The 13,086-nt window shown below is 41.1% G+C and overlaps 3 protein-coding genes across 3 annotated transcripts; 2 read left to right on the top strand and 1 right to left on the bottom strand.

Annotated features, from left to right (window-relative positions):
• Positions 1-353: 353 nt before the first annotated feature.
• Positions 354-3,260, top strand: PCOAH_00007320 (Uncharacterized protein; the record flags this gene model as incomplete). Its single annotated transcript, XM_020057542.1, has 1 exon — positions 354-3,260. One exon carries the CDS (start codon positions 354-356, stop codon positions 3,258-3,260), a length of 2,907 nt encoding a protein of 968 aa, XP_019913048.1.
• Positions 3,261-6,317: 3,057 nt separating this feature from the next.
• Positions 6,318-7,241, top strand: PCOAH_00007310 (Syntaxin 5; the record flags this gene model as incomplete). The annotated part of the gene is made up of 1 exon (XM_020057541.1): positions 6,318-7,241. The coding sequence occupies one exon, from the start codon at positions 6,318-6,320 to the stop codon at positions 7,239-7,241; it is 924 nt and encodes a 307-aa protein (XP_019913345.1).
• An 846-nt stretch (positions 7,242-8,087) lies between these two features.
• Positions 8,088-9,291, bottom strand: PCOAH_00007300 (50S ribosomal protein L1; the record flags this gene model as incomplete). Its single annotated transcript, XM_020057540.1, has 2 exons — positions 8,088-8,530; positions 8,703-9,291. 2 exons carry the CDS (start codon positions 9,289-9,291, stop codon positions 8,088-8,090), a joined length of 1,032 nt encoding a protein of 343 aa, XP_019913237.1.
• Between the last annotated feature and the right edge of the window lie 3,795 nt (positions 9,292-13,086).

The following is a 13,086-nucleotide window of genomic DNA, read 5'->3' as shown; positions in this document are numbered from 1 at the left end:
ACTTGTATTTGTACGGAGGTGCACATATACGCATGTGAACCTACGCGCTGAACCTCTGCCCCTCACGGGTCACTCCAGTGCACAGCCCAACCACGTCGGCGGGACACACAGTTTGTAGATTATCCACATTGTTCATCGTGTTTGATTTGCCCTACTACCACCGACCCTCCGCCGCGCCTTCCATTTTGGCTAATTGCACCTAACTGTTCGTAAATTATTTGAAATATTTTTTCTTTCACTTTGGCCACATTTAGCTGCTCTCACGCTCCCCTTACGTTCGTATCCCCCTTTCGGTGGTGTTATTTTTGCCCCTTTTTTTGCTTTTCATTTTGCTGCCCCCCCTATCCCAAACGATGAACGAAAAAAGTCACAAGCAAGCACCGCAGGTGCAGTCAGAAACGCTGTCGCTTATAAAGAAGCAATTTTTTAAAACGAAAATGTGCCCGTTCCAGAAAAATAAAAACTACTGTCTAAATGAGTCCAACTGCCATTACGCCCATAGCATTGACGAATTAAAGCCTATGCCTGACTTAAGGAACACGAAGCTGTGTGATTATGTGAAGAAGAAGATTCCCTGTCGAGATGCAAACTGTAAGTTCGCCCACGACATTGACACGCTAAAGCCAAGCGTCCACTTGGCCACGTACAAATCAACTATCTGTAGCTTCTGGGGAAAAGGAAAATGTTTTAATGGGAATAAATGCAGATTTGCACACGGAACGGAAGACATAAAAACGAATGAACAGGTAGACCTATTGCAGGGTTCAAAATGTAGCAAGAAAAATAAAAATAAAATGAAGAGCAATACCACTGATCAGAAGCAAGGAACAGCTTCTACTTACTCATTCGATACGTGTGATTATTCCGCTAATGGGTCGTCCGAAAATACAAACATGTCTTCTTCATACGACAAAGATAGGGATGCCTATATCTGCAAAAGAAACGTAATAAAAAATGAAAAGGCGAAAATAAAGAGCAAAAAGAGAACACCCCATGGGGATAATGAAGTAACCACAGGAGACGTAAATGACATAAATGGAATAAGTGGCATAAATGACACCCTCGATAAGGACACGGTGGATGGAGATTTCCTCCTGCCAGATAGCAGCAACGGAAATTCTATTAAAGACGTCCTTAGCAAAATTGAAAATCTAGCCCTGTCTACCTTTATGGAAAATAATGACAAGTACGCGAAAGTTATCAAGTACCTTTTGAACGAAAATAACCTCCTGAAGGAGTCCATTAAGAAGGAACAGAATGGAACCCTGGTGGAGAGGGACTTCCCGGGCGGCTCCAAGCAAGGCGGCACCGACCAGGGCGGCATAGATGGAGGGTTCGCAGATAAACCATATACAGAACAACCACATGCACAGAAACCATATTTAGGTGAACGCTTCCCCACTCATCGTTTCGCTACCCAACGGTTCTCCTCCCTCAGCAGCAACGAAACCCATTTTGGCTACCCCTCCACTGTCGCAGTAGCAGCGGCATCCATCAACCGCAACCTCCACCTTGAGGATGACCTGACGAAGTACGTCCTTCCAGAGGATACAACAGAAAATTACCTGTTCACAACTGAGAAGAGAAACTCAAAGCATGCCATGTCCATTTTTGATGACGGGATCAAGGCAGATGACAACCTGAACAGCATAATAAAAACCATAGATGACATTCTCATTTCGCAAAATGTAGGATCCTTTTCCAGCGTGAAGGATGTGAACAATCCCCCGGAAATTAGGGATGCCTTTTCTGTTAATAACAGTGGAGAGCTAACTAACAGACAGTATACAAACTTGATGAGCAACGCCAAGTCGTTCGAAACGGAGAGAAGTGTATACAATCAGAATGGTAACTTGAGTAACGTGCCACATAATGGAAAACATATGTCAACGGGAGAAGTCCAGGAAGAGGTGCCAAACCAACCATTTGAGGAAGGCATAATAAATTATCTTCCGCAAGCAAGGAAGAGGAGGAACTGCTATGAGGAGAAGTTTGGAGGTGCGCAGCAGCCAGCAATTTCGTATGGCGTCCCCATCGGAGGAAGCATCCACAATAGCGGCATGAACAACAGCGCTACCAACACGGGCAGCACGAACCAGATGCTCGATTCAGACGCATTTCCTACGTCCAAAAATTTCAGCCCCTTTGTTTTTCACAATAATGAATACAAAAACCAGGAGATGGGGCTAAATCAGCAGCAGAGGATGCCACAACTGCCGCATATCAGCCAAGATGCGTTTGATAAAAATGAGGAGATAGACACGTGGAAAAATGGCATGGTTCTGTTCAGGAATGATCACATGGCTAGCTTTGTTGGGAACAACGAAAGAGACGGAAACTTCAGTGGCGTCAACTATATGAGGGGCGTTGGAGGTGATGACGCGGCGAACGGGTATGCCAAGAACGGTTTTTCCGCCAACCCATTTGCAACCAACGGATTCGGATCGAGCGACCAGGGGAGAGCATTCCCAACGGTGGACCGCTTCGGACAGAGAGGTTATGGAAATGGGGAAATGTTTCTCCCCTCAAGTCATGGCAAAAATTTGAACAGCAAAAAGGAGACCATTCCGAATGTGACCACATCAATTATGACCACTCCCAATATGGCACCACCACACCAGATGCAGAAAAAACCAGCCAATAGCGTCACCATAGGAAAGGAGAAAAATGCGAAGCTGAATTTGCGAGAAGGCGCTGAACTGAGCGACAGCGCCATGAACGTGGACAGAAATTTCCCATTCAGTAATGACAAGTCAGACTTTCTCAAAAAAATAAAAGGCTTAATATCGAAGGAGTTACAGTATAGTGAAACGAAAAACGCACACTCGAGCGTAAAAAATGTGAACCACATGAATTGGTCTAGTGAAAATAATTATCCGTTTAAAAAGAACACCCAGCTAAGTGACCCGTTACCATCAGCATCGAATTACAACACGTCCATTCCAGATATACACAATCTCACTTTTCTATATAACAATAATATAGAGAGTAATAACAACAGATGGTTTGATGAGGTGAACAGTGGTAACAGCGTCGGTGTGAGGAATGCAGAAGTGACGGATGAAAATGGATTTGTACGACTAAATATGGACTTTTCTACTTATAAAAAAGAAGGAAATAATGAACAGAACATTTGGAATGCGAATGCTAATTTGAATGAATTTGTCTACCCGATGATGTCCCACGGGTGGATGAACGAGCAGAAGAGCGGCGATTTCTTTGGCGTCTCCAAGTCTGTCAATTTGAGCAGCCTCAACTAAGCCGCCGAGGAGCGGTCACAGCGAGGGGGGTAGAAATACATCCATACATGTACACACCCATACATGCACACACCCATACATATACACACCCATACGTGAAGCACGCACGTTTGCGAAACCCACATTGCAGAAACTGTTTTTACGAACGAACCTTTTGCAAGTGCCCATACAGATGCTTACCCACCAATCAGACCATTTTTTAGCACCTCAGATGGATAAGGACGTTCGATATGCATACACATATATGCGTCACTCCCCCATTCGTGCGAACACAATTCTTTACGACTCCCCACAGCGTAAACGCCTACTCACACAAATGAAAAATATTTCCGACGGTTGGCCCTGCCTTGATGTGGATGTTGTCCCATGCACATGGCTTCATTTTAAGCCGATTATTTTGTTCCCTTTCTTAATTTTGTTTATTTGTTCATACTGTTGTTTTGCAATTTTGTTGCTTTTCCTTTTGGCCAATTTTTATTTTGCAAATTTACTTTTTTTTTTCTTATTTTTCCTTTTTTCCCCTTTTTTTTTTGTCGTTCTCTTGCCGCGTGTGTGTCTGCTTATCCACACGAAAAGCAGACAACTGATGGCTGATGTTATGGAGAATTTTTTCAGCGCAATTAAATTATTTTGAAGAAAATTTTATTTAGCTCAATTTTTAGGTGCATTTTTTTTTTTACTTTTTTTTTTGAATAAAGAAATTACATCAATGCAATTAAAAAAATGTCTCACCGTTTCTTTTTCGTTGTTTGCCCCATTGTGAATACTTCTTTCCACACATTGCTTACTTTTTTTTTGTTTAAAAGGGGATACAAATTTGTTTTTGTTTATCTTTAATTATTTATAAGAAAATTTTCCTTAACGTAATTTAAAAACCTCCAACTGATAAACGAAGCTGTGAAAAATATTTCTACTTTGCGTAGACATATTGCCGGTACGGAGCAGAGGGGATGTGTTGTAGCGCACGAACCTGGTCACTTCTCTCAGCATCGTGATTGTCTGCAATGTGCAAATAACAATTCGACAAGAAGTAGCACCCCTTAAGAAGTGGGACCGAGCACATGGGCATAATATATATGTATACACACATATACCATCCTCCCTTTAGGCAACAAAGGTCGTCCCCTTGGTCCCGCACCTAAAGCGCTTTAATGTCATCGCGCCGTGGGGTCACACACACCGCCATGCTTCTACAATTCCACATGGACGTGATGAGGAAATGGAACTCTTAAAACAGGTCAACTGAGATACAGCGTAAATTTTCCCTCTCCGGTAATTTCCTATTTCATGTGTTTGATGTGCGAACAGCTGTGGAAGGGTGGGGAGAAATACGATACGAAGTTTTTTTTTTGCTACACCAAAGTGAACAAAGTTAAGAAAAAACAACTGGGGGGAATACATTCGACCGAGGGGGAGATTTAAGCTTCTTGTCTTTCCCGTATCAGGCCCTTAAGGACACACACCAGTGACCCAACTGAAGCTACAACTGCAGTAATGCGATTATGCTTTCGTTTGGCAGAATAACTGCGACCTTGCCATATATTATGTTTTTCCCCCAGCGCTGTTCAGTGCCGAAAAAATTTTCCTTCCACCTGTAGCAGTTAACCCGTGCAGAGGTTAACCAATAGTCGCAAAGAAGTTGCATTATGTTACATTTCATTACTTGGTGGAAGTACACTAACAGAGTTATTTCGATTTATGCCTACATGAAAAAACCTCCATATCCTTGAAACTCGCAAAAAGGACAAATGGGAAAAAAACAAATCTGACCCATCGTGGGTAACGAATTCATTTAGTAGCCCTTTAAGCAGAACAACACAAAATCTGGGTACGTTGCACAAAAATGTGCTTTTTTAAAGGAAATAATTCCACAAATTTATACATACATACACACGCACTTACTTGCGTGATGTACATTCGGACACCGCGCTCATCCTTGTGCCGTTCCCGCCATTTCGCTCATCCCCTTCCTATTTTTTCAATATGTGATACGTTTAAAGCGTTTTTAAATAGCTTTCCGTGTTGGTATTGGTTTGAGGGGCACCTTTCACACTTCTTCTGCTGCCCCAATTGTTGATTCTGTTTGTGTTCCTTTTGTTGCTGATCTTTGCGCGTTTCATTTTGCATTTCATTTTGGCTATGCCTCTGGGTACATTTTTTTGTTTGGTCCACCTTTTTTTTTTTCTCACATATTTTATATTCCCTCCCCGTTTGCCAAAAAAAAAAAAAAAAAAATTTTTAATTTCATGGCGTACTTTTTTTTCCGTTCAACAGAAAGAAGGCGACGAAAATGTAGAAATGTAATTATTTTGTGAGTACAAGGGAATTTGCGTATGTTTCCTTTTTTTCCCATTTCACATTACTGCGTAGCGTCAGTTCGTTTAGCAAACTTGCGTAACGCGCTACTTGTAATGAGGGTATAATACTGCATCCGTTCGCTGCCCCTTCGTTTTATTCAACTTGTGTTAATTTTTCCGTGTTTGGAATTTTTTCTCGAGTTGGCAATTTTTCCCACCTTTTAGTTAATTTTTTCCTGATTGTGTAAGATTTCCACCGATTGGGCCATTCCACTTGCGCATGCATCACCTGAACTATTCAACCCAGCAGTTCGCACAACCTTGCGAAGGGAAAAAATGACGCAGCGGGTTGGCATTATACAAGTTAGCACGTCGGCCAAGTGATTGAGATTGCCCATCCGCACGTGCGCTGTGCACATTTGCACAAAAACACACGTATGTGAAAGTGAATAATTACACGTGTGGCGCAAAGCCCCTTGGTCGTTCCCCTCCCCCCCCATAACTAAAGATCATGTAAATTATGATGCCTTTGCAGCAAAAGTTAAAATGCACACGCGAATACATGCGCGCATTGGGGATGTTTTGTTTCGTTTAATCATATAGCAGACGCGCATCACGAGGTTTGTGTCTGATTGGTTACTCTTCCTTACAAGGGGGAGTACCTTAAACTGCGTTGTGAGGGCAGGACAAGTAAAGCGGTTAAAAGGGGGAAGCGCACGAAAAATAGGGTATAAACCCGCTGAACAGAGGACAGGTCAAAATGTCGTACAAAAATTACTATAGCGAAAACAACCCTCTCGCAGAGGAAGCAAAGGCAGACGAAAATGAAAAAAAAATAAAAGACAACATCCTGTTGATTAAGAAGAATATGATATATGCAGAGGAAAATTTAGAAAACTTAAAAAACAATTTAATATCCAAAAGAATTATAGAAGCCTTGCATGAAGAAATTCAACAAATATATGTCAAGGTTATTGAGACAGAAAATTTATTCCGTGATTGGGAAATAAAGTTTGCTGAAAATCCATTCGAAAAGCAGAAGAAAAAATATATTTTCGAAAAATTAAACATCCATTTTAAAAATGAAGTAAATAAATTGGAGAGCATATCTGTGAATGTAAAAAAAGCTGCCAACGAATTGCCCAATATAGAAAATGGCGAAATGAATTATAGTCATATAAAAAATGCAAAGGGGGAAAAAATAAAAAATAGCAATATGAACACTTTGGGGAAAAATCCTCTTACCAAGGATAATTTTATTCTCCATGTGGATGAAGATTTTCCCGACAATGATGATTTTGTCGATAATGACGATTTTATCGAATCCGCCAGTGTGTATGATTATGAGTTGGACCAGTTTAACGAAAATGATCGTTTAATAGACAGCGAAATAGCAACACAAAGGTTTGAAGGAATTAAAAAAATTCAGTGCCAAGTTGCGCAAGCACAGGAAGTGTTTAAAGATTTCGCACACCTGGTTTTTACGCAGAAGGAAAATATCGAAATTTTAAATAACAATATTTATGATGCCAATATAAATGCTTTTAACAGTGCCAAGGAATTAAAGAAGACGTATCTTAGTGTGAGGCAGCAACGGCTGTCTTGGTGCCTCTTCGTCATAATGTTGGTTGTATTTATCTACTTCATTTATTTCAAGTTGTTTCACCTGTCCATGTTTAGCTAGGAGGGGTTGCAGCGTGGACCTTTTCTGCTCAAATGATCACGGATAGCACGACCTACGTGTATCGTTGGAAGTGGGACAGTACTCACGGTGCCAACATTGGGTAAAGACTTCCCCCCCTGCAGGATCATTTTGTTAAACGTGAAAAGTAGCATAAACCGTTAGTTTATCTTGTGGGTGCATGGCAGCGAAGCAGGTGCACATCTTTCCACCATGCTGCCATACGCATCCCCCCCCTTTTACCTGCTTTTTTTTTTTTGTTTTTAATTACTCATTAATTTCCCCTTTTTTTGTTGTTTAATTTGATGAATTTTTAATACCTTTGTAGTTTTTATGTATTCATGCGTTCGCGCGAATTTGTACGTCTGATTGTGTGCCTCTTCACGAGCGCTCACCCATGGGCATACGAATACGCAAGCGCGTTGCGTGCAAAATTAAAACTCCTTCCAACAGGATAACAGAAATTATTATTTCATAAAATTGGGGAACTTTCCCCCTTTTTGCAGAAATGTGCCACCTCGTCCGTGTGGAGGGAAATAACCCACTTGGAATATCAACCAACATGTGAAGCAACTCCGTTGGAAGGTTTTCCAAATGGGCAAAATGGTGAAGTTACTTTTCGTTCGCACTAAAAAAAAGTTGCAAAGTAGGCGCAGCGGTGGATACAAAAATGGTCCTCTATAGGGCACGCACGTAAGGAGTAATATTCCACCGGTCCGGGGGGCGCAGTAGCCCCGCACCCTTAGGAACACACACACGATGGGGCCAATTAAAAGAAAAGTTCACGTTTGCGTGTGTACACATAAACACATTTCCTTTGTTAATCCCTTTCCACATGTGGGCGTGCCCCTAGAGAAAGTTCTTCTTAATTTTGAAGGGGAAGCCCATGGTACTGCTCAGAAAAATGGACTTCAAATTCTTCGAGTTGAAGTGAAAAAACTCCAAATTATCCAAATGATCGAAAAGGTGACAAATGTTTTCTCGTATCTCATCATTTGACATGTACACATCCCCCACATTTAAATTTAGCGTGTTTAATTTGTTCAGCTTAAAAATATATGAATTGCCGAACTTAAAAAGCTTCACGTGCTTTTCGAGTAAAAATTCACTCACCAATGTTCCAGACTTTTCATTTGGCATCAGTCCTTTACTTCCCACCTCCTTTCCAACACGCGCCAGTTTGTGTATCACGTCATTTGTACAGAGTAAAAAATTGTTATTTTTTTTCTTCAGTCGGATTTCTCTTTCTTTAATTTTGTTGATCAGATCGTCTTCCCCAACGACGTCAGCACCTGGGGGGTTCGCATGGCGAGGGTGGAAATGTGCAATGTGAGTGGCAGCACAAGCGTTCTTTTTTTCGGGGCGCCATCTTATGTAGGCACCAATAAGTGGGCACATGGCGCAAAAAAGAAAAAAAAGAAGCTCCGCTGAGCCGGGTGTAGTGCCCTGTGGGGGAGAGTTTACCTGCGTCGGTGGCCTTCTTCTGAAGATCCCTGTTCGTCACCACGTATACTGTTTTTGCTCTTTTTTTTTTCAAATTATGTGGAAATGTAATGAAGGTCTTTAAGTTGTCATTTTTGTTCATCTTGGTCCTCTTCTGGTTAAAGGACAGATATATGTCGATACTTTCGACAAATTTATGTACAGCCAACGTTTTTATTTTTTCGATTGCTTCGTTTATTGCATATTCGCTGTCTCTCTTGGGCAAAATATCTAGAAAATCTTTGTACTTTTTTAGTATTTTTTTTTCTTTTTTTTTTAGCTTGACGGGTTTTGTTGGCTCCACGGGTGATGGTTGTGGTGCAATTTGTGTTGCCTGCTCTAACTGCGATGGAGGCAACTGTGGACGTGGCACTGCGGTACTCCTCACCAACCACGGAAGGCGCCTCCTCTGAATCGTGCCCTCCGTGAGGACTCCGCTAAAATTACTCCAACTGATTATGTCCCTACCGCCGGTGCTACTTCGAACGTAGGACTCCGTACCAGGAATGAGCAATAAAGTGTAAAAAAGGAAAAACTCTACAAGCAGTTTATACCCATTTTTTTTAGTCATTATTTTTTAATATATTTGTAAAGAAGAAATATTTTTTCAAATGAGGAATCGATTTTTTTGACGTCTTGGTTTTGCAAAAATGGAGAGGGTGGTGGGTGGACAAAATGGAGTGGCAACTTATGCTCAATGGTGAACACGTGATCGTGTTGTCATAAGGACGCACTCAGAGTTATTTTTTTCGTTCCAGTTACATCTGATTCGTAAGACCGATACATATGAGCTGCAAATATATAATTCCCCTGGTACTGGCACAATGTGACTTACTGTGGGGCCTAAACCTCGCACGCTTAATGGGTTTACCTTCTTTCCCTCCTCCGAACACATACTTAAACGGATATGTGCCTACCCTTTGTATGTACCATGGGAAGGTGACATGTTAATTTGGGGGGGGAGTCACATCCGAACGGGTTTTCTCTTTTTGGTGAAGGCGGTCTATCAGTGGTCGTCATTGGAGCTTCCTCCTTCCCTGTTTTATTCTGTAGTGGTTAGGAAGCTCCTTTTCCTCGAGAGCGTTTGTTGGCATGTCTCTTTCATGTTAGGCACTGATGTGGGCCGCATGAGTGGGGGTGAACGTGCGGGAGAGCATACAGATGAATGCAAGCGTGCACTTCTAACCCACGTATGTAGCGAATTCACTCTCAGAATGGCTCAGTTGCTACGCAACCCGGATGGCAGTCTGCGTGCCATTCCCTTAGGATGAGGGGAAACAGAAGGAGGAAACCACTACGTGAACTCCACAATGTACATACGTGCATATACACGCGTACGCTTAGTAGTAGCGTCAATATCCTTAATTTTGTTCCCCCACGGGTGGGCACATCGAACATATTTTAGAAAAGGCAGGAGGGAGGCAAAGATATCTTGGAGGTGGGCAGGGTGACGAAAAAAAGAAAAAAAAAAAAAAAAGCAATCCTTCCAAATATATCCCTTAAAAAGGTGAAAATGAACGCAATCGCTTAAAAGTGTGAGGCGGCGTGCGGCAGTGATGGGAGCGAAAAAAAAAAAAAAGAAATGCCCTAAAATAAATTTTTGTCACACAGAAAAAATTGCACAAAAAAAAAAAAAAAAAGGAAAGAAATGCAAAGAGAAGAAAAATAGGAAGAAAAAAATGTTACATTCCATTTTGTTTCTTTCCCATACACATTGTATATATATAAACTGCGCGCGGTCATTTATGCTCCCTCTAGGGGGAACATTCATTCATTTAATGTTCCATATACGATGTGACATAACATTCCAATGTGTTAAATGCTCTGGTAAGGTATATTCCTTGGTCTCCCATTATTTGTTCTTCCTACACGTGGTGATGGACGTGGTACGTGGGTGGATGGTCTTCGTCGTTCATTATATATGGTAGAATTGTCTGTTGTTGTGGCAGTGTCCACTGAGTACAAGGTGGAAGTGTCTGTTGTTGAATATAGTGTGGACGTGTCGCCGTTTGGGAATGTATCGAAGTTAGGACTGACGGACCCCCTTTTTCTGCTGTTTCTACTACGATTGTTGTTGTTCAATCCAAATGCACTAGGTATCCAGGGAGGTAAAAGATTATACTGAAGGAATGAGAGTGAGGGAAGAGGTGTGGAAGGAAGAGTATGAAAGGATGGATGTAGGGAAGGGAAGAGTATAAAGGGAAGGAAGAAAGAAAAAGGAAGAGTGTATGGGGGTACGGGTGCACGTGACAAATGCACATGTACAAAATGCAAATATAACATAACTTATTCTATGCATTTCTTTATTTTCTTTTTTATAAGAGTATACATATATAATTTAATACTATGGTATATACCTATATACACTTATATATATATATATATACAGTACACAATATAATTTATTCTATATTTGTCTGCTTATATATAAAAAATGTTCATGAAGTACATATCTTATATGTATTCTGAATTTTTCCTTATTTACCTTATAAAGAAAGAAGGCAATTGTTGGTAAGCTTAACGTGGCCAAGGTACCCGTTACAGCAGTAGTGGTGGGGACACCACTACCACTACTTGAGGAGGCCCCTCCCAGCTGATCACCTCGACCACCTAGGCTCAATGTAGGAGATTCCTGTTCTCCGCCACCATATGAAGTTCCCATGGGGGCCTTGGCACGTTGCTCCATTTCCTGCCCCGCAGGAGGGTGCGCAGCCTCTGCAACTCCCTCAGAAGATGGATTGCGTGGACCATCTTCAGTATGAAGCTGTGTAACTCGCACAGGCGGTGCAGCAGCCAGTTCCACAACCTTACAGTTGGCATGTTGAGTTAGTTGACCTAAGAGTGGTTTATATTCCTTTTCGAATTTAGTACAGTAATCAGGCTCTTTGCCCCCCTTCCCATTAGTGCAACGTGCTTGCATTTTTGTATAAGCTACTTTAGCGTTCTTGAGGTATTTGGAGTAGGCTGATTTGCAGTGGTTCTCCTTTCCATCTTCCCTTAATTTAGTCTTTATGGTTTCTTTGTCTTGATCATAGTCGAATAGAGCCTTCATTCGATAGAAGTTAGATTTATTTATTTGTTTATATATAATATCGCACTTCTTATCTGCGCCGGCATCCTTCAAGTGTTGGTATAACTGGTCCATCTTTGAGGAAAACTCACTTCGCCCCTGCACCTTTTCCCACACTTTACTTCCTAACCAATAATAAAAATAATAACAGTACTCATCTTCAGGCGACCCGACTTTCTTGGTTTTATGTATATAACACCAAACATCTATAACTCTCTTTGCACATTCATCAATATTTCGGCAACTGCTCAGTAGGCTATGCATAACATCTTCTATTTTCCCATATGGCGAGTCGTCGCTCAATCTGCAGTGATCTATGTACCCATCAAACTTCCGATAATCTAATCTTGAATTTAAGCTGCTTAATTCATTTTCATCCGTCGGTGTTAGTTGTTCTGCCTCGACAACTTCGTCTTCGTCGAGGTCATCTTCTTCACATGCCAATTCCTTCGGTTCCCCGCTTTCATCAAAATAGTTCATATAGGCGTCCGTAAATTCTGTACACCATGGATCACTACTAGCCTTCCCACCAGTACAAATGTCACTTACCGTTGAATATGCCTCCTTAACACTGCTTAGGTATTGGCCACAGTCCTCACCACATAGAAATTTATTACTACCTCCGCTATTTTGTAAAGTACTATAATTATAGGCATAATCAAATATGATTTTTTCTTTGTCGAAATTACGCCTGTCCATTTTGGGATATATTTCCTTACACTTATTCGTAACATTTTTATCTCCTAGGTCCCCGTAAATGTTTCCCAGGACTGCACCAAGTCCAAAATTCTTCAATTTCTCCTTTATTCTATCATATAACCAATAGTAAAAAAAATGACATGAATCGTAATAGGATGGGCTGTCTTTGTCCTTCTCTTTGTTACATGCATAACAGTAGGCGTCCGCAATTCCTTCAATTATATCATCATCCTTAATGTTGTATACTCCTAATGAACTTCTCACAATGCTAACAACTGTTCCCCTGTCATGTGTATCCCCATTTTCTCCACAACCATTACTTCTTTTCCCAAATTCAAGGTACATATCCTTTGAGGGCAACTTATCCAAACATTGGTTTTCCTATACATAGATTTAGCGAAGAACAGGACGTAGTAATATATATGTTCCAATGTACTCCTATGTTTCCACTATATTACGCCGAAATTATTACCTACATCACATACATATATAAGCTCCATGAAAAAGTTAGACGAATTTGTAATACTTCCCTTACTCCTACCATGGTTTCTTCATATTTTTGTATATAATATACTTATCTCAAAAGGGGCTTCCTAC

The sequence above is a fragment of the Plasmodium coatneyi genome, chromosome 4, assembly GCF_001680005.1.
Source record: "Plasmodium coatneyi strain Hackeri chromosome 4, complete sequence".
Lineage (NCBI taxonomy): Eukaryota > Apicomplexa > Aconoidasida > Haemosporida > Plasmodiidae > Plasmodium > Plasmodium coatneyi.
The sequence above is the reverse complement of the archived record's forward strand: the minus strand, read 5'-3'. Positions and strand labels throughout refer to the sequence as shown.